The 25,182-nt window shown below is 46.6% G+C and overlaps 1 protein-coding gene across 13 annotated transcripts; it reads left to right on the top strand.

Moving 5' to 3' along the window:
• LOC109878031 (mothers against decapentaplegic homolog 5) lies at positions 1 to 25,013 on the top strand. Of its 13 annotated transcripts, none has more exons than XM_031789576.1 (10): positions 1 to 185; positions 4,494 to 4,823; positions 5,038 to 5,235; positions 13,739 to 13,954; positions 14,678 to 14,950; positions 16,401 to 16,523; positions 19,670 to 19,771; positions 22,998 to 23,219; positions 23,571 to 23,827; positions 24,101 to 25,013. In XM_031789576.1, exons 3-10 carry the CDS (start codon positions 5,049 to 5,051, stop codon positions 24,242 to 24,244), a joined length of 1,524 nt encoding a protein of 507 aa, XP_031645436.1. In that variant the 5' UTR covers positions 1 to 185; positions 4,494 to 4,823; positions 5,038 to 5,048; the 3' UTR covers positions 24,245 to 25,013. The 13 variants fall into 13 exon arrangements, with proteins under 13 accessions (XP_031645436.1, XP_031645438.1, XP_031645439.1 ...); XM_031789573.1 differs by having other exon boundaries at positions 50 to 185; positions 14,678 to 14,956; XM_031789577.1 differs by having other exon boundaries at positions 54 to 185; positions 4,494 to 4,584.
• The last annotated feature ends 169 nt before the right edge of the window (positions 25,014 to 25,182 follow it).

Here is a 25,182-nt window from a genome sequence, read left to right as displayed (position 1 = left end):
AAAAAAAGAAGAGAGTAAAAATCGGTCATTTCGCGGAGGGATATGCGCTCCGCCTCCCAGGCGTGACGCCAGGACGGAGGAGTCGGGAAACAAGTCGGAAATTAAAAAACACAACTCCATGTCGGACTGCTTTAAATAGAGAGAAATTAATAAGGAAGCGACCAGCCTGACTCAATTATTCAAAGGTATGCGACGGAAAAACTATAGTTTTATCTACTAGATAAGCATGTTTCCAATAGGAAATGACCAAGTTTTTAATCAGTGAAGTTAGGCTTGGGTAGTTTTTCAGATTGGTGGGGGGTGTTGTAGCTAGCCAGTTAGCTAGAGAAGGGATTGCAAAAGTTATCTGGAGAGGGGAAGAGGTAGCTAGCTAGACTTCGAGTGGGGTAAAAAAAAAACGAGATTTGTGGTCAAAATAGGACGTGTTAACGTCAGCCATGTAAAACCACACGAATAACTTTTTGATTTGTAAACATCAATTCGGTTCAACAACGATAACCCAACAGGCTAGCTAAGTTAGTTAATGAACATGTAACGTGTTGAGCAAGCTAACGCTACTTGGCTAAGATTAGCTGAACAAAACGTAGTTAGCTAAGTTCACGTTAGCGAAATTGGATGAGTTTTTATTTGATATGTTTTCCACTCTTCATAGCCATAACTAATCACATAGCTACATACATAATTTATAGATATAGCTAGCTAACTATGTGTATAAACATCAAGTGGAATTTTAGGTACCTATGCTTTCGAGTTAAGTTAGGCATGTCATGTTGTTGTGTACCTTGATAGTTAAATTTGTAAAGTTGTTCAGTAACTAGTTACGTTTATATGGGCATCGGAACATGTCTTTTGTGCTGGTTTCAAGCTTCAGTGGTATAATGGTTGTGATTATGGGTCAAGTAAGTTCGTTTTTGATTTATCATCCTGCAGTGAAGATGTCAGTGTGGGTTTCTGGTGTCAAATGATCATCCATTTGGCAATTAGGCAATAATCCTCTTGAGTATCACCTTGGATGGGGAGACATCTCATGTTTAGTTACCTGACTCATCCTTTGTCTTCTCCATTTTTCACTTTTACCCTGTAGCCAGAGCATGCCATGTCAGAATTTGTCTCAACATGCACACTGTTTGTTGCTTCCTGACCCTGCTTTACAGGACAGACAGACAGGAAAATACTGAGGTGTGATGTGATCAGTTGCTGGACTCTGGGGATCTGTGCACGTTTCCTGTCATTACAGTTATTGTATCGCTGTCATCGGTCACATGGCATTACAGCCTCACAGAAACCAGCATATTATTTGGTCAGGCTGTGTCTACAGAGCTTGCTTGTCCATATCTTCATGGATGAAACAGGCCTACGTGCATCTTTAGAGTCAGTAAATGGCCTACCTAGTCTCTTCTACATTTTTGTTTTCCTTGTATGCCCTGTCATCTCACTTAATCATGACACATGCAAAGGTAATTTATTTTTCCTGTGGTGACTGAAGTGTAGGGTATACTGTATTGCCTATAGAGCTCAATTAGTGCTTTTTCCCTATTGTACCAATGAAGGGGTAAACTGCCTGGTGCTGTTGACCAGCTGTGTGCTGTAAGGGAGGGATATGATGGGAAAGGATGGGAGAGGAAGCAGCTTTCAGTGACCTCACATCCTCTGCTAGGGCTGTTTTCAACAGCTGTGCGGCCATGCCTGTGTTTTGTCGTCTTTCGGTCTCTGTCCACCCAGATATGTCTGCGTGTCTATCGGCCGGTTTTCCCCTGCCTGTCCACCCAGAAGGCTGTCTACCGGTTTTCCTGTCTGTCTACCCAGAGATCTGTCTGTCAGGCTTGTCTATCCCATCCATACATCGCTCAGAGTGGGGCTTTGTGGTGCTGTTGCTTAGATAACTATCCCAAGCATACCAAACTCTTTGGTCTTTTAAAAAACCTGCTGTATGTGAAATATTGTGTGCTATAGCGTGGTAGATAAATACATGTGACTCTAGATCAGGGTTTTCCAAACATTTTCACTCAAGCCCCCCCCCCCCCCCCCCCCCTCCTGCTTGCTCCAAGTCTATTTCTATGACAACAAGCACTGTTCATGACACAAACAGTTCACACCCCTCTTGTTGGTTGGGAGAATTTAGCAGGTTTAAAGCTTATTTTCTGCTGTTCTACACATTTAGTCAAGGGGCACAAAGAAAATGTTGCCGTTTTTAAGCACATTTTCTTGCAATTCTATACAATTTGGTGTATTCGTGATATTTGAGTGACAAAAAAAATTACAACAATCTATGGGCATTTGACAGTTTTTTTAAATAATAAGCTCTCTGAAGTATGCAATGACAAGCATGACAAAAGGAACGGATGATGCACTACCCAGTTTTGAAATGGCACCTTGTGCATTTTCCTATTACGACTTTCAAGAGTAAGTTTCAAGCCAGACTGAGTTCCTTTTTAAAAACAAGGTGACTCGCCCCACAGTTTGGGAACCACTCTAGATGACATTGCTTTTATTTATTTTATATTAACCAGGTCGGCCAGTTGAGGACGAGTTCTCATTTACAACTGCGACCTGGTCAAGATTAAGCAAAGCAGTACAACTGCGACCTGGTCAAGATTAAGCAAAGCAGTACAACTGCGACCTGGTCAAGATTAAGCAAAGCAGTACAACTGCGACCTGGTCAAGATTAAGCAAAGCAGTACAACTGCGACCTGGTCAAGATTAAGCAAAGCAGTACAACTGCGACCTGGTCAAGATTAAGCAAAGCAGTACAACTGCGACCTGGTCAAGATTAAGCAAAGCAGTACAACTGCGACCTGGTCAAGATTAAGCAAAGCAGTACAACTGCCACCTGGTCAAGATTAAGCAAAGCAGTACAACTGCCACCTGGTCAAGATTAAGCAAAGCAGTACAACTGCCACCTGGTCAAGATTAAGCAAAGCAGTACAGCTGCGACCTGGTCAAGATTAAGCAAAGCAGTACAACTGCGACCTGGCCAAGAAAAAGCAAAGCAGTGAGACACCAACAAGAGTTACACCTGGAATAAACAAACATCCACACAATAGAAAAGTCTAAAAACAGTGTGTGGAAATGAGGTTAGGCAATAAAAAGGCCGTAGTGGCGAATTAATTACAATTTAGCTATTAAACACTGGAGTTATAGATGTGCAGAAGATGAATGTGCAAGTAGAGATACTGGGGTGCAAAGGAGAAAATGTTTTTTTTTTTTTTTACAATATGTGGATAAGGTAGGTGGATGGGCTATGTGCAGTGATCTGTGAGCTGCTCTGACAGCTGATGCTTAAAGTTAGAGGGAGATATAAGGCTTCAGTGATTTTTACAATTCGTTCCAGTCATTGGCAGCAGAGAACTGGAAGGAAAGGCGGCCAAAGAAAGGAATAGTTTTTGGGGGTTGACCAGTGAAATGTACCTGCTGGAGCGTGTGCTACGGGTGGGTGCTGCTATGGTGACCAGTGGAGCTGAGATAAGGCGGGGCTTTACCTAGCAGAGACTTATAGATGACCTGTAGCCAGTGGGTTCAGTGCCGACTTTGACGCGAGGGCCAGCCAACGAGGGCATACAGGTCACAGTGGTGGGTAGTATATGGGGCTTTGGTGACAAAACAGATGGCACTGTGATAGACTGCATCCAATTTGCTGAGTAGAGGGTTGGCGATGTCATTTACAAAATTGCCTCAAGTCAAGGATCGGTAGGATAGTCAGTTTAACAAGGGTATGTTTGGCAGCATGAGTGAAGGAGGCTTTATTGCGAAATAGGAAGCAGACTCTAGATTTAATTTTGGATTGGAGATGCTGAATGTGAGTCGAATGAGAGTTTACAGTCTAACCAGACACCTAGGTAGTTGTCCACGTATTCTAAGTCAGAATAGTGATGCTAGCCGGGTGGGCAGGTGCGGGCAGCAATCGGTTGAAGAGCATGCATTTAGTTTTGCTTGCATTTAAGAGCAGTTGGAGGCCACGGAAGGAGAGTTGTATGGCATTGAAGTTAATCTGGAGGTTTGTTAATAGAATGTCCAAAAAAGGGCCAGAAGTATACAGAATGGTGTCGTCTGTGTAGAGGTGGATCAAAGAATCACCAGCAGTGAGAGCGACATCATTGATGTGTACAGAGAAGAGAGCCGGCTTGAGAATTGAACCCTGTGGCACCCCCATAGAGACTGCCAGAGGCCCGGACAACAGGCCCTCCGATTTGACACACTGAACTCTATCTGAGAAGTAGTTGGTGAACCAGGCGAGGCAGTCATATTGAGAAACCAAGGCCGAGTCTGCCGATAAGAATGCGGTGATTGACAGAGTCGAAAGCCTTGGCCAGGTCGATGTTTCTGACATTAGTTCTGTTTTCCTAAAGAAGTTAAACACTTTGTTTTGTTTCCTTGCCGCGATACTAAGGTGTATGGTAATGCTGTTATCGTCCCAGTCCTAGATGTCACCTAACCTGAGGATTCTGTTTTGCAATATATTTCTAACAGCTGCTGATCTTTTCCCCCCCCCCCAGGTTCTACACTAGACCTTAACCGAGGCGCTGGTCACCACATATGGACTAAACCAGAGACTCAGAAAGAGAGAGGGAGAAGAGGAGAGAATAGGTCCTTTCCCCCCCCCCCCCCTCTATTTTATATCTGCCTATCGACTAGCTACGTTTGTAAATCCTCTGGGCTGTTGTGTCCCAGAGGGGGGGATCTCAGCTGGACTTGTTCCCCAAACTGCACTCCCCTCAGTGGGGTTGGTTGTGACCCAGTGCCAGGGTACATCCCACCTCACGGCAGGCTTTCCTTTCCTGAGCAGCTGTGTCCTGCCTGCGTCCTGCCTCTATTTCCTGTCCTTGGTGTGCAAGGCTAAGCCTCCTCTCTCCACCCCCCCAACCACCACACACACACACACACACACACACACACACACACACACACACACACACACACACACACACACACACACACACACACACACACACAAACATTCTCCCTCCCTGTTGACTGTGATCCAAGAAGAGGACTCGTCAATCACCTAACTTTCTGGTAAATTTCTCCCTCTCACCACAGACAGCAGCACCATGACCTCTATGTCCAGCCTCTTCTCCTTCACCAGTCCAGCTGTGAAGCGTCTGCTGGGGTGGAAGCAGGGGGACGAGGAGGAGAAATGGGCTGAGAAGGCTGTTGACGCTCTGGTCAAGAAACTGAAGAAGAAGAAGGGAGCCATGGAGGATCTGGAGAAAGCCCTCAGCAGCCCAGGACAGCCCAGTGAGTGTCCCTGTCTGTAGTAATCAAATTTATTTATATAGCCCTTCGTACATCAGCTGATATCTCAAAGTGCTGTACAGAAACCCAGCCTAAAACCCCAAACAGCAAGCAATGCAGGTGTAGAGGCACGGTGGCTAGGAAAAACTCCCTAGAAAGGCCAAAACCTAGGAAGAAACCTAGAGAGGAACCAGGCTATGTGGGGTGGCCAGTCCTCTTCTGGCTGTGCCGGGTGGAGATTATAACAGAACATGGCCAAGATGTTCATAAATGACCAGCATGGTCGAATAATAATAAGGCAGAACAGTTGAAACTGGAGCAGCAGCACTGTCAGGTGGACTGGGGACAGCAAGGAGTCATCATGTCAGGTAGTCCTGAGGCATGGTCCTAGGGCTCAGGTCCTGAGCGAGAGAGAGAATAAATACTTAAATTCACACAGGACACCGAATAGGACAGGAGAAGTACTCCAGATATAACAAACTGACCCTAGCCCCCTGACACATAAACTACTGCAGCATAAATACTGGAGGCTGAGACAGGAGGGGTCAGGAGACACTGTGGCCCCATCTGAGGACATCCCCCGGACAGGGCCAAACAGGAAGGATATAACCCCACCCACTTTGCCAAAGCACAGCCCCCACACCACTAGAGGGATATCTTCAACCACCAACTTACCATCCTGAGACAAGGCCGAGTATAGCCCACAAAGATCTCCGCTACGGCACAACCCAAGGGGGGGGGCGCCAACCCAGACAGGAAGATCACATCAGTGACTCAACCCACTCAAGTGACGCACCCCTCCCAGGGACGGTATGAAAGAGCCCCAGTAAGCCAGTGACTCAGCCCCTGTAATAGGGTTAGAGGCAGAGAATCCCAGTGGAAAGAGGGGAACCGGCCAGGCAGAGACAGCAAGGGCGGTTCGTTGCTCCAGAGCCTTTCCATTCACCTTCCCACTCCTGTGCCAGACTACACTCAATCATATGACCCACTGAAGAGATGAGTCTTCAGTAAAGACTTAAAGGTTGAGACCGAGTTTGCGTCTCTGACATGGGTAGGCAGACCATTCCATAAAAATGGAGCTCTATAGGAGAAAGCTCTGCCTCCAGCTGTTTGCTTAGAAATTCTAGGGACAATTAGGAGGCCTGCGTCTTGTGACCGTAGCGTACGTGTAGGTATGTACGGCAGGACCAAATCAGAGAGATGGGTAGGAGCAAGCCCATGTAATGCTTTGTAGGTTAGCAGTAAAAACCTTGAAATCAGCCCTTGCCTTGATAGGAAGCCAGTGTAGGGAGGCTAGCACTGGAGTAATATGATCAAATTTTTGGTTTCTAGTCAGGATTCTAGCAGCCGTATTTAGCACCAACTGAAGTTTATTTAGTGCTTTATCCGGGTAGCCGGAAAGTAGAGCATTGCAGTAGTCTAACCTAGAAGTGACAAAAGCATGGATTAATTTTTCTGCATCATTTTTTGACAAAGTTTCTGATTTTTGCAATGTTACGTAGATGGAAAAAAGCTGTCCTTGAAATGGTCTCGATATGTTCTTCAAAAGAGAGATCAGGGTCCAGAGTAACGCCGAGGTCCTTCACAGTTTTATTTGAGACGACTGTACAACCATTAAGATTAATTGTCAGATTCAACAGAAGATCTCTTTGTTTCTTGGGACCCAGAACAAGCATCTCTGTTTTGTCCGAGTTTAAAAGTAGAAAGTTTGCAGCCATCCACTTCCTTATGAATGATAAACACATGATTCTAGCGAGGGCAATTTTGGGGCTTCAACCTGTTTCATTGAAATGTACAGCTGTGTGTCATCCGCATAGCAGTGAAAGTTAACATTATGTTTTCGAATGACATCCCCAAGAGGTAAAACATATAGTGAAAACAATAGTGGTCCTAAAACGGAACCTTGAGGAACACCGAAATTTACAGTTGATTTGTCAGAGGACAAACCATTCACAGAGACAAACTGATATCTTCCCGACAGATAAGATCTAAACCAGGCCAGAACTTGTCTGTGTAGACCAATTTGGGTTTCCAATCTCTCCAAAATAATGTGGTGATCAGAGCCTCGGTCATTTACCACCTTCACAAGTGCAGTCTCAGTGCTATGATGGTGTCTAAAACCAGACTGAAGTATTTCGTATACATTGTTTGTCTTCATTCTTCTCCAAGGTGGCATAGCAGTTCAGACGTCTTTTGTCCTCGTCTTGTTGTGTCCTGTATATATATATATATATTTACAACTTTTTCACATACATTTAATTTTTATTTTCCATCAACTCATCTTCAAAACACTCTCCTGCAACCCGCCTCACCAATGTATATTTATAAAAAAGTATTATTTACCTCAGATCTGTAATCCTCCAAGAAGCTAGCCAGAAACTCCAGGAGGCTGGCCTGAAACTAGCCAGTAGCTAATCCAGAAGCTAGTTCAGAAGCTAGTTGGCTCCTTTACTGGCAAGTCGTTGGTGTTCAGCTAACCACGGTTTGTGGTCATCGGCTATCCTTTGGCTCGAAAGTCTATCGCCAGTTCTGTACGGCGCGGCTCGGAGCGGAGCATACCGGACCAATTTTTCTCTCCATGTCCCTGGATTTCGACTGCTCTCTGGACATTCATGCCCGGATCTCACAGCTAGCTAGCTGCTATCCGTGTGACTATCGGCCATCGTCGATTCCGGAGCAAACATCAATTGTTCCGGAGCTAGCAAGCTCCGTCAATCACTCCTGAGTTCCATCAATCGCACCTGGGCTGCAGTCGCCTATCCGGACCCGTTTTGCTGCCTTCGCGGAGCCCCACCGGGCCTTCACAACTGGACTGCCGACGTTATCTACCCGAAGGAGTTATTCGGCTGGCTCCTCCGTCGCGACGTTACCTGAACGCCCATCTGCGGCCTGCTAACCGTTAGCTGTCTTACCGGCTGCTATCTGAATAGACAATCGGGCAATTTTTTTATATTTTTTTAATTATTTTTTTATTTTTATTATTATTATTATGTTTTCTTCTTGGGCCTCTATAACTATATCTATTGTTTTTATTTTTGTTGTTGTGTGATTTGGATTGATCCCCTCTACCACACGGAACCCCACTAATCTACTGACGGAGCGCAGGAGGTGGCTAACAACAGACCTCCATCCTATGCTAGCTTGCTACCGATGCCCTGGCTAGCTGTCTAAATCACCAACCAACCTCTCCACTCACCGGACCCTTTTGATCACTCGACTAAGCATGCCTCTCCTTAATGTCAATATGTCTTGTCCATTTCTGTTCTGGTTAGTGTTTATTGGCTTATTTCACTGTAGAGCCTCTAGTCCTGCTCACTATACCTTATCCAACCTATTAGTTCCACCACCCACACATGCAATGACATCTCCTGGTTTCAACGATGTTTCTAGAGACAATATCTCTCTCTTCATCACTCAATACCTAGGTTTACCTCCACTGTATTCACATCCTACCATACATTTGTCTGTACATTATACCTTGATGCTATTTTATCGCCCCCAGAAACCTCCTTTTACTCTATGTTCCAGACGTTCTAGACGACCAATTCTCATAGCTTTTAGCCGTACCCTTATTCTACTCCTCCTATGTTCCTCTGGCGATGTAGAGGTGAATCCAGGCCCTGCAGTGCCTAGCTCCACTCCTATTCCCCAGGCGCTCTCTTTTGACGACTTCTGTAACCGTAATAGCCTTGGTTTCATGCATGTTAACATTAGAAGCCTCCTCCCTAAGTTTGTTCTATTCACTGCTTTAGCACACTCTGCCAACCCGGATGTTCTAGCTGTGTCTGAATCCTGGCTTAGGAAGACCACCAAAAACTCAGACATTTTAATTCCAAACTACAACATTTTCAGACAAGATAGAACTGCCAAAGGGGGCGGTGTTGCAATCTACTGCAAAGATAACCTGCAGAGTTCTGTCCTACTATCCAGGTCTGTACCCAAACAATTTGAACTTCTACTTTTAAAAATCCACCTCTCTAAAAACAAGTCTCTCACCGTTGCCGCCTGCTATAGACCACCCTCTGCCCCCAGCTGTGCTCTGGACACCATATGTGAACTGATTGCCCCCCATCTATCTTCAGAGTTCGTGCTGCTAGGCGACCTAAACTGGAACATGCTTAACACCCCAGCCATCCTACAATCTAAACTTGATGCCCTCAATCTCACACAAATAATCAATGAACCTACCAGGTACCTCCCCAAAACCTTAAACACGGGCACCCTCATAGATATCATCCTAACCAACTTCCCCTCTAAATACACCTCTGCTGTCTTCAACCAAGATCTCAGCGATCACTGCCTCATTGCCTGCATCCGTAATGGGTCAGCGGTCAAACGACCTCCACTCATCACTGTAAAACGCTCCCTGAAACACTTCTGCGAGCAGGCCTTTCTAATCGACCTGGCCGGGGTATCCTGGAAGGATATTGATCTCATCCCGTCAGTAGAGGATGCCTGGATATTTTTTTTAAATGCCTTCCTAACCATCTTAAATAAACATGCCCCATTTTAAGAAATTTAGAACCAGGAACAGATAGAGCCCTTGGTTCTCCCCAGACCTGACTGCCCTTAACCAACACAAAAACATCCTATGGCGTTCTGCATTAGCATCGAACAGCCCCCGTGATATGCAGCTGTTCAGGGAAGCTAGAAATCATTATACACAGGCAGTTAGAAAAGCCAAGGCTAGCTTTTTCAAGCAGAAATTTGCTTCCTGCAACACTAACTCAAAAAAGTTCTGGGACACTGTAAAGTCCATGGAGAATAAGAACACCTCCTCCCAGCTGCCCACTGCACTGAAGATAGGAAACACTGTCACCACTGATAAATCCACCATAATTGAGAATTTCAATAAGCATTTTTCTACGGCTGGCCATGCTTTCCACCTGGCTACTCCTACCCCGGACAACAGCACTGCACCCCCAACAGCAACTCGCCCAAGCCTTCCCCATTTCTCCTTCTCCCAAATCCATTCAGCTGATGTTCTGAAAGAGCTGCAAAATCTGGACCCCTACAAATCAGCCGGGCTAGACAATCTGGACCCTTTCTTTCTAAAATTATCTGCCGAAATTGTTGCCACCCCTATTACTAGCCTGTTCAACCTCTCTTTCGTGTCGTCTGAGATTCCCAAAGATTGGAAAGCAGCTGCGGTCATCCCCCTCTTCAAAGGGGGGGACACTCTTGACCCAAACTGCTACAGACCTATATCTATCCTACCGTGCCTTTCTAAGGTCTTCGAAAGCCAAGTCAACAAACAGATTACCGACCATTTCGAATCTCACCATACCTTCTCTGCTATGCAATCCGGTTTCAGAGCTGGTCATGGGTGCACCTCAGCCACGCTCAAGGTCCTAAACGATATCTTAACCGCCATCGATAAGAAACATTACTGTGCAGCCGTATTCATTGATCTGGCCAAGGCTTTCGACTCTGTCAATCACCATATCCTCATCGGCAGACTCGACAGCCTTGGTTTCTCAAATGATTGCCTCGCCTGGTTTACCAACTACTTCTCTGATAGAGTTCAGTGTGTCAAATCGGAGGGTCTGCTGTCCGGACCTCTGGCAGTCTCTATGGGGGTGCCACAGGGTTCAATTCTTGGACCGACTCTCTTCTCTGTATACATCAATGAGGTCGCTCTTGCTGCTGGTGAGTCCCTGATCCACCTCTACGCAGACGACACCATTCTGTATACTTCCGGCCCTTCTTTGGACACTGTGTTAACAACCCTCCAGGCAAGCTTCAATGCCATACAACTCTCCTTCCGTGGCCTCCAATTGCTCTTAAATACAAGTAAAACTAAATGCATGCTCTTCAACCGATCGCTACCTGCACCTACCCGCCTGTCCAACATCACTACTCTGGACGGCTCTGACTTAGAATACGTGGACAACTACAAATACTTAGGTGTCTGGTTAGATTGTAAACTCCTTCCAGACCCATATCAAACATCTCCAATCCAAAGTTAAATCTAGAATTGGCTTTCTATTTCGCAACAAAGCATCCTTCACTCATGCTGCCAAACATACCCTTGTAAAACTGACCATCCTACCAATCCTCGACTTTGGCGATGTCATTTACAAAATAGCCTCCAATACCCTACTCAACAAATTGGATGCAGTCTATCACAGTGCAATCCGTTTTATCACCAAAGCCCCATATACTACCCACCATTGCGACCTGTACGCTCTCGTTGGCTGGCCCTCGCTTCATACTCGTCGCCAAACCCACTGGCTCCATGTCATCTACAAGACCCTGCTAGGTAAAGTCCCCCCTTATCTCAGCTCGCTGGTCACCATAGCATCTCCCACCTGTAGCACACGCTCCAGCAGGTATATCTCTCTAGTCACCCCCAAAACCAATTCTTTCTTTGGCCGCCTCTCCTTCCAGTTCTCTGCTGCCAATGACTGGAACGAACTACAAAAATCTCTGAAACTGGAAACACTTATCTCCCTCACTAGCTTTAAGCACCAACTGTCAGAGCAGCTCACAGATTACTGCACCTGTACACAGCCCACCTATAATTTAGCCCAAACAACTACCTCTTTCCCAACTGTATTTAATTTTTATTTATTTATTTATTTTGCTCCTTTGCACCCCATTATTTTTATTTCTACTTTGCACATTCTTCCATTGCAAAACTACCATTCCAGTATTTTACTTGCTATATTGTATTTACTTTGCCATCACGGCCTTTTTTGCCTTTACCTCCCTTCTCACCTCATTTGCTCACATTGTATATAGACTTGTTTATACTGCATTATTGACTGTATGTTTGTTTTTACTCCATGTGTAACTCTGTGTCGTTTTATCTGTCGAACTGCTTTGCTTTATCTTGGCCAGGTCGCAATTGTAAATGAGAACTTGTTCTCAACTTGCCTACCTGGTTAAATAAAGGTAAAATAAAATAAAGGAAGGCAGTGAGTTGTTGCGCAACAGCCTTTTCAAAAATTTTAGAGAGGAATGGAAGATTTGATATAGGCCGATAGTTTTTTATATTTTCTGGGTCAAGGTTTGGCTTTTTCAAGAGCGGCTTTATTACTGCCACTTTTAGTGAGTTTGGTACACATCCGGTGGATAGAGAGCCGTTTATGTTCAACATAGGAGGGCCAAGCACAGGAAGCAGCTCTTTCAGTAGTTTAGTTGGAATAGGGTCCAGTATGCACCTTGAAGGTTTAGAGGCCATGATTATTTTCATCATTGTGTCAAGAGATATAGTACTAAAACACTTGAGCATCTCTCTTGATCCTAGGTTCTGGCAGAGTTGTGCAGACTCAGGACAACTGAGCTTTGAAGGAATACGCAGATTTAAAGAGGAGTCCGTAATTTGCTTTCTAATAATCATGATCTTTTCCTCAAAGAAGTTCATGAATGCTGAAGTGAAAGCCATCCTCTCTTGGGGAATGCTGCTTTTTAGTTAGCTTTGCGACAGTATCAAAAAGGAATTTTGGATTGTTCTTATTTTCCTCAATTAAGTTGTAAAAATAGGATGATCGAGCAGCAGTGAGGGCTCTTCGATACTGCACGGTACTGTCTTTCCAAGCTAGTCGGAAGACTTCCAGTTTGGTGTGGCGCCATTTCCGTTACAATTTTCTGGAAGCTTGCTTCAGAGCTCGGGTATTTTCTGTGTACCAGGGAGCTAGTTTCTTATGAGAAATGTTTTTAGTTTTTAGGGGTGCAACTGCATCTAGGGTATTGCGCAAGGTTAAATTGAGTTCCTCAGTTAGGTGGTTAACTGATTTTTGTCCTCTGGCGTCCTTGGGTAGACAGAGGGAATCTGGAAGGGCATCAGGGAATCTTTGTGTTGTCTGAATTTATAGCACGACTTTTGATGTTCCTTGGTTGGCGTCTGAGCAGATGATTTGTTGCAATTGCAAACGTCATTAAATGGTGGTCCGATAGTCCAGGAATATGAGGAAAAACATTAAGATCCACAACATTTATTCCATGGGACAAAACTAGGTCCAGAGTATGACTGTGACCGTGAGTGGGTCCAGAGACATGTTGGACAAAACCCACTGAGTCGGTACCGTGTGCAGCAATCATACTTGGTCCGGGCCAGGTGTGAGAGAGACACTGTCTGTTTGGATGAGAGCGTCTGCTAGATGACTTTATAGCAGCATCATACTTGGTCCGGGCCAGGTGTGAGAGAGACACTGTCTGTTTGGATGAGAGCGTCTGCTAGATGACTTTATAGCAGCATCATACTTGGTCCGGGCCAGGTGTGAGAGAGACACTGTCTGTTTGGATGAGCGAGTCTGCTAGATGATTTTATAGCAGCATCATACTTGGTCCGGGCCAGGTGTGAGAGAGACACTGTCTGTTTGGATGAGAGAGTCTGCTAGATGACTTTATAGCAGCATCATACTTGGTCCGGGCCAGGTGTGAGAGAGACACTGTCTGTTTGGATGAGAGAGTCTGCTAGATGACTTTATAGCAGCAATCATACTTGGTCCAGATATTTTCAAACCTTTCCCTAAAAACACGTCTGTCTCTCTCCTGCCAGGTAAGTGTGTGACCATCCCTCGGTCTCTGGACGGTCGTCTCCAGGTGTCTCACAGGAAGGGTCTCCCCCACGTTATCTACTGCAGAGTGTGGAGGTGGCCCGACCTACAGTCTCACCACGAGCTCAAACCTCTGGAGGTGTGTGAATACCCCTTTGGCTCCAAGCAGAAGGAGGTCTGCATTAACCCCTACCACTACAAGAGAGTAGAGAGCCCAGGTACGTAACCACTAGCTTGTAGCTAGTACACACTGGCATCTAAGTCATGTTCGTTCCTACTATAGTATTGATCTGATGCATTGAAAGACCTAGCCTATACGTGGTGGCTGTTGTGCACATCCTTCTACAGGGACTGAACATGTACACAGTAAGGAGAATCTGACTTAAGTTACCGTTTAACTAATTGAAATAGAGTACTACATTCTTGACCAGTTAACCAATTGAAGGAGAGTACTGAATCCTTGACTACTTGTACAATTTTTTTTTTAAATTTCCAAGAAATATGTCTCAAGGTGATTTTCCTCCAAAACAATATGGGGCTATTCTGGCTGCTACCCTAAAGATGGATGTGTTGTGTCTCGTCTGAGTGACATGATATCTGCTCTTGGATTGGGTAAAACAAAGCTGTCAGTCACATGTCGTGGGAGGAGCAGAGCGCAGTTACAGATGGTCTGATCAGTAGGATCTGCATCATATTAGCATGTTTTTGGAATTAAATGGGGACAACTGGTATTGACAACATGTAAATCCTTGCAGTGGACATGCATCACAGCCACCGATGACAACGAGTCATGAGAATATTCCTTTATTGGTGTGTAGTCCCTTTGTTTTCACTGGTTTCAAATTAAATACCTGTGTCCCAAGGTATTTTAAATGGTGTAATATAAAAGGTGCTGCAAATCCATATGTATATTTATTTTAAAAAAAAATCTTCTCCACCAGTGCTGCCTCCGGTGTTGGTGCCTCGCCACAGTGAGTTCAACCCCCAACACAGCCTCTTAGTCCAGTTCAGGAACATGACTCACAACGAGCCCCACATGCCCGTGAACGCCACCTTCCCAGAGTCCTTCCAGCAGCACAGCGGGGGCAGCGGCTCCTCCTTCCCAATCTCCCCCAACTCCCCCTACCCTCCCTCCCCAGCCTCCAGCGGAGGGGTGGGCACCTACCCCAACTCGCCTGCCAGCTCCGGACCCTCCAGCCCCTTCCAGCTTCCAGGTAGATGTCAGTATTCACTCCTATCCTTTATCATGCACCTATGTGTTTATTGATAGCTGCTTTTACAATATAATAGGCTAAAAGGATATGTTATGTATTCACACTGGGTTTTCACACTTGTCCACGTCACCTGGTCTCACACTGCCTTTGGCCTCTGTACACGTCACCTGGTCTCTCACTGCCTTTGGCCTCTGTGATGTACACGTCAACTGGTCTCTCACTGCCTTTGGCCTCTGATGTACTGTCCACGTCACCTGGTCTCACACTGCCTTTGGCCTCTGATGTACACGTCACCTGGTCTCTCACTGCCTTTGGCCTCTGATGTACACGTCACCTGGTCTCTCACTGCCTTTGGCCTCTGTGATGTACTGTCCACGTCACCTGGTCTCTCACTGCCTTTGGCCTCTCTGATGTACTGTCCACGTCACCTGGTCTCTCACTGCCTTTGGCCTCTGTGATGTACACGTCACCTGGTCTCACACTGCCTTTGGCCTCTGATGTACACGTCACCTGGTCTCACACTGCCTTTGGCCTCTGTGATGTACTGTACACGTCACCTGGTCTCTCACTGCCTTTGGCCTCTCTGATGTACTGTCCACGTCACCTGGTCTCTCACTGCCTTTGGCCTCTGTGATGTACACGTCACCTGGTCTCACACTGCCTTTGGCCTCTGTGATGTACTGTCCACGTCACCTGGTCTCACACTGCCTTTGGCCTCTGATGTACTGTCCACGTCACCTGGTCTCACACTGCCTTTGGCCTCTGTGATGTACTGTACACGTCACCTGGTCTCACACTGCCTTTGGCCTCTGTGATGTACTGTACACGTCACCTGGTCTCTCACTGCCTTTGGCCTCTCTGATGTACTGTCCACGTCACCTGATCTCTCACTGCCTTTGGCCTCTGTGATGTACTGTCCACGTCACCTGATCTCTCACTGCCTTTGGCCTCTGTGATGTACTGTACACGTCACCTGGTCTCTCACTGCCTTTGGCCTCTCTGATGTACTGTACACGTCACCTGGTCTCTCACTGCCTTTGGCCTCTGTGATGTACACGTCACCTGGTCTCACACTGCCTTTGGCCTCTGATGTACACGTCACCTGGTCTCTCACTGCCTTTGGCCTCTCTGATGTACTGTCCACGTCACCTGGTCTCTCACTGCCTTTGGCCTCTCTGATGTACTGTACACGTCACCTGGTCTCTCACTGCCTTTGGCCTCTCTGATGTACTGTACACGTCACCTGGTCTCTCACTGCCTTTGGCCTCTCTGATGTACTGTACACGTCACCTGGTCTCTCACTGCCTTTGGCCTCTGTGAAAATGTAAAAGGCAAATAAGATTGCCATTTAAAATAACCTTTTTCCCCTTTTTTTCTGATGAAAATGGAATTAGAAATCAGTGGAGAACAATTTGGTTAGATTTTTCTAACCATTTCTGATACGAACCAGGGTCTTCTGCCAGCCATGGGGACAGTCTAAAGTGTAGACCAACGGTCTGCATCAGGGTGACTGGTGAGCGCCAGTCAGTGCACCCATCTCTGGACACAGCATGGGGTCTGACCTCCTTTTCTGGTGAATATATCCCCAGCCAGTGACGTTTGCTGCTGCACTTATCCACAACAGAGTCATGGGCCGTTGTAGTCAGGCAGAATGGCAGGGTGGGAAAGAGGGTTGAATTGCCCCCCAGGTCTGAATCACTGCAGTGCTTTCATTTCTATGCAGTGGTGGAAAATATACTCCATGCTCCAACTTGAGTAAAAGTATCTGGGTTTTAAATATACTTAAATGATCCGTACTTTTGATACTTACCATTCCTCATATTAAGAAAAGCAAAGCACCACACTACTTTTTTTCCTTCTTTTTAAAAATGTACAGATAACCAGGGTCATACTCAAACACCATTTTAAAAACATTTGTGTTGAGTGAGTCCTCCAGATCAGGCTGATGACCAGGGATGTTCTGTTTAGTGTGAGTTGGACCATTGTTTGTCCTGCTAAGCATTCAAAATGTAACGAGTAATTTTGGGTGTCAGGGAGAATGTACATTTTCTTTAGAAATGTAATGAAGGAGAAGTTAAATGTTAGTACAGAAACACTGCAGTGCTATCACTTCTGTGTGCCCCCCCCCAGGTATGAAACACTGCAGTGCTATCACTTCTATGTTGAATTGCCCCCCCCCCCCAGGTATGAAACACTGCAGTGCTATCACTTCTATGTTGAATTGCCCCCCCCCAGGTATGAAACACTGTAGTGCTATCACTTCTGTGTTGAATTGCCCCCCCCCAGGTATGAAACACTGCAGTGCTATCACTTCTATGTTGAATTGCCCCCCCCCCCCCCCCCCCCAGGTATGAAACACTGCAGTGCTATCACTTCTGTGTTGAATTGCCCCCCCCCCCCCCCGGGTATGAAACACTGCAGTGCTATCACTTCTGTGTTGAATTGCCCCCCCCCCCCCCCCCCCCCCCAGGTATGAAACACTGCAGTGCTATCACTTCTGTGTTGAATTGCCCCCCCCCCCCCAGGTATGAAACACTGCAGTGCTATCACTTCTATGTTGAATTGCCCCCCCCCCCAGGTATGAAACACTGCAGTGCTATCACTTCTATGTTGAATTGCCCCCCCCAGGTATGAAACACTGCAGTGCTATCACTTCTATGTTGAATTGCCCCCCCCCCCCCGGGTATGAAACACTGCAGTGCTATCACTTCTATGTTGAATTGCCCCGCCCCCCAGGTATGAAACACTGCAGTGCTATCACTTCTATGTTGAATTGCCCCCCCACCCCACAGGTATGAAACACTGCAGTGCTATCACTTCTATGTTGAATTGCCCCCCCCCCCCCCGGGTATGAAACACTGCAGTGCTATCACTTCTATGTTGAATTGCCCCCCCCCCCCCCCCGGTATGAAACACTGCAGTGCTATCACTTCTATGTTGAATTGCCCCCCCCCCCCCGGGTATGAAACACTGCAGTGCTCTCACTTCTATGTTGAATTGCCCCCCCCCCGAGTATGAAACACTGCAGTGCTATCACTTCTATGTTGAATTGCCCCCCCCCCCCGGGTATGAAACACTGCAGTGCTATCACTTCTATGTTGAATTGCCCCCCCCCCCCCCCCCCCGAGTATGAAACACTGCAGTGCTATCACTTCTATGTTGAATTGCCCCACCCCCCAGGTATGAAACACTGCAGTGCTATCACTTCTATGTTGAATTGCCCCCCCGAGTATGAAACACTGCAGTGCTATCACTTCTATGTTGAATTGCCCCACCCCCCAGGTATGAAACACTGCAGTGCTATCACTTCTGTGTGCCCCCCCCCCCCCCCCCCCCGGGTATGAAACACTGCAGTGCTATCACTTCTATGTTGAATTGCCCCACCCCCCAGGTATGAAACACTGCAGTGCTATCACTTCTGTGTTGAAATGCCCCCCCCCCCCGGTATGAAACACTGCAGTGCTATCACTTATGTGTTGAATTGCCCCCCCCCCCCCCCCCCCCCCCCAGGTATGAAACACTGCAGTGCTATCACTTCTATGTTGAATTGCCCCACCCCCCAGGTATGAAACCCTGCAGTGCTATCACTTCTGTGTGCCCCCCCCCCCCCCCCCCCCCCGGGTATGAAACACTGCAGTGCTATCACTTCTGTGTTGAAATGCCCCCCCCCCCCCCCCCCCCGGGTATGAAACACTGCAGTGCTATCACTTCTGTGTTGAAATGCCCCCCCCCCCCGGTATGAAACACTGCAGTGCTATCACTTCTGTGTGCCCCACCCCCCAGGTATGAAACACTGCAGTGCTATCACTTCTGTGTTGAAATGCCCCCCCCCCCCCCAGGTATGAAACACTGCAGTGCTATCACTTCTGTGTTGAATTGCCCCCCCCCCCAGGTATGAAACACTGCAGTGCTATCACTTCTGTGTTGAATTGCCCCCCCCCCCCCCCCGGTATGAAACACTGCAGTGCTATCACTTCTATGTTGAATTGCCCCCCCCCAGGTATGAAACACTGCAGTGCTATCACTTCTGTGTTGAATTGCCCCCCCCGTCCCCCCCAGGTATGAAACACTGCAGTGCTATCACTTCTGTGTTGAATTGCCCCCCCCCCCCCCAGGTATGAAACACTGCAGTGCTATCACTTCTATGTTGAATTGCCCCCCCCCCCCCCAGGTATGAAACACTGCAGTGCTATCACTTCTATGTTGAATTGCCCCCCCCCCCAGGTATGAAACACTGCAGTGTTATCACTTCTGTGTTGAATTGCTTTGTCTGTAGGAAGATTAGCCTTCTCATTAAAAAACAAACATTACCGATTGTCCCCACCCACACCCCATTTTTCTCAATTTCTGTCTGTATAAGTGGTTGTGTAATACAAAACAAATGGGACTGTCCATAGGGGACTGTCCATAGGGGACTGTCCATAGGGGACTGTCCATAGGGGACTGTCCATAGGGGACTGTCCATAGAGCCACACATTAGAGTTCCATGTGATGGATGTGTGTGAAACCCTACACCTGTTTCCGGGTAGAGAAAGATCCTGTGGTGGTGGCTGGGTTTTCACTCCTCTTGGGAGTTGTCGGAGAGTGTGTGTGTGTGACTGTGGACGTACGTTCGACTCTTGTGTATGTGTCCGTCCGCTGTAAGTGTGTGGACAGCCATTTGTCATCTGCAGCAGCTGGTCTCCTTAACTATCCGTCCATTGTGGTCTTCTCTTCCAGCTGATACCCCACCCCCGGCTTACATGCCCCCTGACGAGCAGATGGGACAGGAGGGGTCCATGGAGACCGGCAGCAGCGGGCCCAGGAACATGCCTAGTGGGGGTGAGGAGTCGGACTTGAAACTTTATTTAACATGGGATGATTAATTTATTTCTGATCACAGGAATTCCTGCTTTCAGACATTATCCGTCATTCATTGGAACTGATTCATCCTAATTGTCTGCGTCGTCCTGATCACATAGCAGTCAATACAAATTGAAATCGTAACGATATGACTAACTACTGTTCCCTGAAGGAAGGGGAAACGATGTAAGTCATACTCTTGCGACTTCTGTTGAAGGATCTACAATCACTCATGACAAGGCCAATGAAATCCACGCCTCGCTGGAAGCCCCGCCTTCCACAGGTGATAAGTGGCTCGATTTAATTCTTTCAATTTAATACCGTTCTTCCCCAGAGCCCAGAAATGGGTCTCATGGCCAAACAAGTGTTATCTCTCGTTTCCCTCCTTCAGGGAACAGTAGTTAGTCATAAGGTTTTGTTCTCTTTCAGTCCGTTAACTTCGCTACAACATACCTTGGAGAAATATATCATCTCTCCCCAAGCCGACCCCAACAGATACTAAATGAAACGGCCCATGACGAACCATCCATACCCGACCCAACCAGATGTGGCAGTCTGGGTATTGAGCACACTGAGTGCTCCTTAGTGACCCTTTCCCAGTCGTAAGCACACTGGCCCTACACTGAGGGCAGTGATATTCAGGCGATAACCTTGAGGACGTGTGTATTGATGCCCAACTCGTCTCCTATAGTCAACTCTTTAAACAACTACCCGAGACGCTGCCAGACTCCTGGTGGAGTGGACACACACACCGCTAGGTGACCTTTAACCTTTTGCTGCTGTATGACAGGGAAATGGCCTCCACAGTCCAGGTGGAGAAACGCTGCTGAAGGAGCGCCCTGCCGCCAGCTGGATTAGCATAACAGACCCCAAAGCTGGTCACAACAGTATAGCTTGGGTCCGTTCAATGTACGTGCATAAATCTTGCACCAGACACAGGGCATGCAACCTCCGTTGTTCTTCAGAAGGAGGGCCGTGGAAAAAGAAAATGGCTCAAAGCTAAGGACATAGCCGTGACTTTTGTGTCGAAGGCTGCATTTGGACACCTTAGTCTCCCCGGGCGAACTGAGTACAGGAAGGGTGTACGGATAGCATGTAGAGGTCTCGAACTCGTTTATCTGTTGCATGCGAGCTGTTATGCATGCGAGCTGTTATGCATGCGAGCTGTTATGCATGCGAGCTGTTAAGCTAGGTTAGCTATCCTATTTGACTGCAGCACGGTCCGTTTAGAATAACCAAGTGATTAAAAAAATAATGTAAATATATATATATTTTTTTCCGTATACTAAATAAGTGGGCTAACCTAGCAATTTCACCATTAGGAAGCCGGAATAGCTAGCAGTAACTAGCTCGCCTCAGCAAGTTGGCTAAACTGGCTAGCACGCTATGCAACGCTTGTTAGCTAGCTTGGTGTCTACGTAGGACCGGATGGACCCAGACCCTTCTGGGAGGAGTCAAGCGGTGCTTAACCAAGGCAGGTGGTGGGGGGATACTCACAGAACCTGGTTGCCCTCTCTTGGAGTAGCCTCTCATAACCCGATGACTGAGCTCACAGGAGCTGCGACCAGACCAACAACCCAAACCATCGCCGCATCCCTCAACTTAGACTCAGCTGAGGTACGGGCACCCAGGAGAGGAAGTGACTATCGGGAACACCAAGCCCCCTAAAGAAAGCTACACGATTGTCAAGAGAACCTGCACCGCGGACTAGTAAGGGAACAGTGCCAGCTGTGCCCTAGTCTCCGCAACGAAGTGATTGGAGCGAGGCTAGCCTGAGCGCCGAGACATTCAGAAAGTATTCAGACCACATTTAACATTACAGCCTTATTCTAACATGTATTCAATCTACACACCAGCCCACAATGACAAAGCAAAAACTGTTTTAGCTTTTTTTATGTGCTAATTTATACAAATAAACTGAGATCACAGGTATTGGCCCTTTACTATGTACCATCTTTGCCATAATCATAAATGAAAGGGAACTCTTATATGGCGGCAACTGGTGAACTTGACAGGGTAGCCTAGTGGTTAGAGTGTAGAGGCGGCAGAGTAGCCTAATGGTTAGAGTGTAGAGGCGGCAGGGTAGCCTAGTGGTTAGAGTGTAGAGGCGGCAGGGTAGCCTAGTGGTTAGAGTGTAGAGGCGGCAGGGTAGCCTAGTGGTTAGAGTGTAGAGGCGGCAGGGTAGCCTAGTGGTTAGAGTGTAGAGGCGGCAGGGTAGCCTAGTGGTTAGAGTGTAGAGGCGGCAGGGTAGCCTAGTGGTTAGAGTGTAGAGGCGGCAGGGTAGCCTAGTGGTTAGAGTGTAGAGGCGGCAGGGTAGCCTAGTGGTTAGAGTGTAGAGGCGGCAGGGTAGCCTAGTGGTTAGAGTGGGCAGGGTAGCCTAGTGGTTAGAGTGGGCAGGGTAGCCTAGTGGTTAGAGGCGGCAGGGTAGCCTAGTGGTTAGAGGCGGCAGGGTAGCCTAGTGGTTAGAGGCGGCAGGGTAGCATAGTGGTTAGAGGCGGCAGGGTAGCCTAGTGGGTAGACCAGTACCAGGTCATACCAGGAGAGGGCATAAGAACAGTGCATATAAGCCTTGAATAGAGACGTAACATCTTCTAATTCCTTCCCTTTTTAGAATGAGAATATAATATTTTGAAGAACTTAATATAAATACTCTACATGCAGGTGAAAATTGTTCCTGCTACATTAGGCTTTGTCATTTCGGTCGCATTAGCCATCTTACTTATTGCTGTAGCCAGGCCAAGCAATTCTAAAGATAACTAATTGTTTGGTTCTTATGTTTCCTAATCACAAACCTCCGGAGGGTGAGCACTCTCTACCACTAAGGGACAGTTTAGTTGGCGCAACGTAAGACTGGCTCGTTTTCCAGTGTGTTTTCAAAATAGCGCGACTCGTTCGTGTTCACACCGAGCTGAATAATTAAAGTAATGAATACGAGCCTCACGCTTATCACCTGTGCGAGGCTGGGCTCCCAGCGAGGTGTGGATTTCATTGGCCTCGTTAGGTGTAATTGTCGCGATAGTAGGAACCATGGGCACAATGAATGCACCACGTCGTTCATGAATTGATCAAATTAAATTGTACATTTTCAAGATTACGCGTCCCTTTTCCTTTACAACACAGAAGGACCCCTGTAGATGTGGAGTATGAGAAACCTGGCCACTGGTGCAGTATTGTGTTGAACGACCTCTCCACCTTCTCCCTGTAGATGTGCAGCCAGTGGAGTACGAGGAACCAAGCCACTGGTGCAGTATTGTGTACTATGAGTTGAACAACAGAGTGGGTGAGGCCTACCATGCTTCTTCTACCAGCGTCCTGGTGGACGGCTTCACCGACCCCTCCAACAACAAGAACCGCTTCTGCCTGGGGTTGCTCTCCAACGTCAACCGTAACTCAACCATAGAGAACACACGCCGCCACATCGGCAAAGGTGAGCAGGGCAACACATTGAGATGAATAGATTCGTTTTAAAGTGGTTATGAGGTTCAGAGAAAGTGTGGGGAAGGAATGGTGAAGAACATGCATGATATTCTGTTGAAACATGCATTTCTTCATTTATGGAGGTTTCATTTTTTTTTATTACTGTTGGCGCCAGAAATTTAGCTAGGTGTCATTACTCTACTGGTGGAGCTAGAAACACCTAGCATTTAGCTTCTTTTTTAATTTGCTCTCTCGCGGCCCCCTCAGGGGTCCACCTGTACTGTTGGAGGTGTATGCAGAGTGTCTGAGTGACACCAATATCTTTGTTCAGAGTTGTGACTCTCGTTCTTTCTCTCCTCAGGGGTCCACCTGTACTACGTAGGAGGTGAGGTGTATGCAGAGTGTCTGAGTGACACCAGTATCTTCGTTCAGAGTCGTAACTGTAACTATCATCATGGTTTCCACCCCACCACGGTGTGTAAGATCCCTAGTGGCTGCAGTCTGAAGATCTTTAACAACCAGGAATTTGCTCAGCTACTGGCCCAGTCTGTGAACCATGGCTTTGAGGCTGTCTATGAACTGACCAAGATGTGCACCATCCGAATGAGCTTTGTAAAGGTGATATACAATTTACATTTTGATTTGAACGTTTCTACTAGTTTCAGTACTATGTACAATTCACTGCTTTTATCATCTTTTTGTGGAAATGACAATTTCATTGAGAGCAAATCTGCAGTGTTGAGAATAACATTAGGGCACATTGTAGCATAACATTGTGCAATAGAAAATGAGGATTTCTTATTGGACAATTTGCTGTTTCACTCCTTTTCTGACCATTTACTTCCTTTCGTGAATATGACCCAGCTTTATCTCTTTCTCCCCCCCCAACAGGGCTGGGGAGCTGAGTATCACCGACAAGATGTCACCAGTACCCCCTGTTGGATAGAAGTGCACCTTCACGGCCCTCTGCAGTGGCTGGATAAAGTGCTGACACAAATGGGCTCTCCTCTCAACCCCATCTCTTCAGTGTCCTAATGGTTACCCCACAGACCAGACTCAACCCCCCCCATCTCGTCAGTGTACTAATGGTTAACCCCCCCCCCCCCCCCCAACAGACCAGACTCTCAACCTCTCATCTCTTCAGTGTCCTAATGCCCCCCCACCCACAGACCAGACTCTAAACCTCAATCTCTTCAATGTCCTTTAGGTGGCTTGCCAGGCTGGGAGATTCTTTCACATTTTTTCCAAACTTAACTTTATAATTTTTTTGCAATGTTTAATGAGCAAAAGCAGGTCTTCAAAGGCTGAACTGTTTCCACTATCTGACAGCAGAAGGGGTTTTGAACCCAGAGCAGCAGAATTATGTTGAGAAAGAGCAGAAGATAGACTTAAAAACCGACAGAAGAATATTCAGAGTAGCGGCACAAAATATTGGACAAACTACTGCTCTGAGTCATCACTACCAACCATGTGCTGCTTCTATTGAGAGTAGTAGGACTTGGAAGCATGTACCTTAAATGTTTCTGATTTTGCATAAAAAAAATGTTTCATTGTTTGGTAATGATTTTTCTTCAGCTAAAAGAAAATGATGTATCACTACTCTGCCTTTACCACAGTCAAACTACTTGTGATTTTACTCTAACTTTCATTTCTTGCCATCTTAAGGTATAGATATCATTATGTTCACTATTAGACCCAGATCTCATAACAAAATGTTAACTTTAAAAAAAATAGTTTCTATCGCTAGAAGAAAAAACAACAACACTGATTTACTGCCTTAAATAAAGTATGTCTAACTAATAAATATGATATGGTGGATTCATTTACTCAATGCTTTGAACAGGTGACAAGCTAGGAACATCACACTTATCATCAGATAACTTTACTGATGAAACTTTTCAATGTCGTCGATTCTCTGTACATATGTTCAAGTGACTCTGTTTTAATGAACCATTTCGTGCCCTCTTTAAAAA

The sequence above is a fragment of the Oncorhynchus kisutch genome, linkage group LG15, assembly GCF_002021735.2.
Source record: "Oncorhynchus kisutch isolate 150728-3 linkage group LG15, Okis_V2, whole genome shotgun sequence".
Taxonomy (NCBI): Eukaryota; Metazoa; Chordata; class Actinopteri; order Salmoniformes; family Salmonidae; genus Oncorhynchus; species Oncorhynchus kisutch.
This window is presented reverse-complemented; position numbering and strand designations above follow the sequence as displayed.

Excerpts from the sequence above, each read along its gene's own strand:
- LOC109878031 (XM_031789573.1), top strand. The coding sequence starts at position 5,049 with ATGACCTCTATGTCCAGCCTCTTCTCCTTCACCAGTCCAGCTGTGAAG. Across the intron at positions 19,772-22,997 it reads CAGGAACATGCCTAGTGGGG|ATGTGCAGCCAGTGGAGTAC; the intron begins GTGAGGAGTCGG and ends TTCTCCCTGTAG. Across the intron at positions 23,220-23,570 it reads ACGCCGCCACATCGGCAAAG|GGGTCCACCTGTACTACGTA; the intron begins GTGAGCAGGGCA and ends TTCTCTCCTCAG.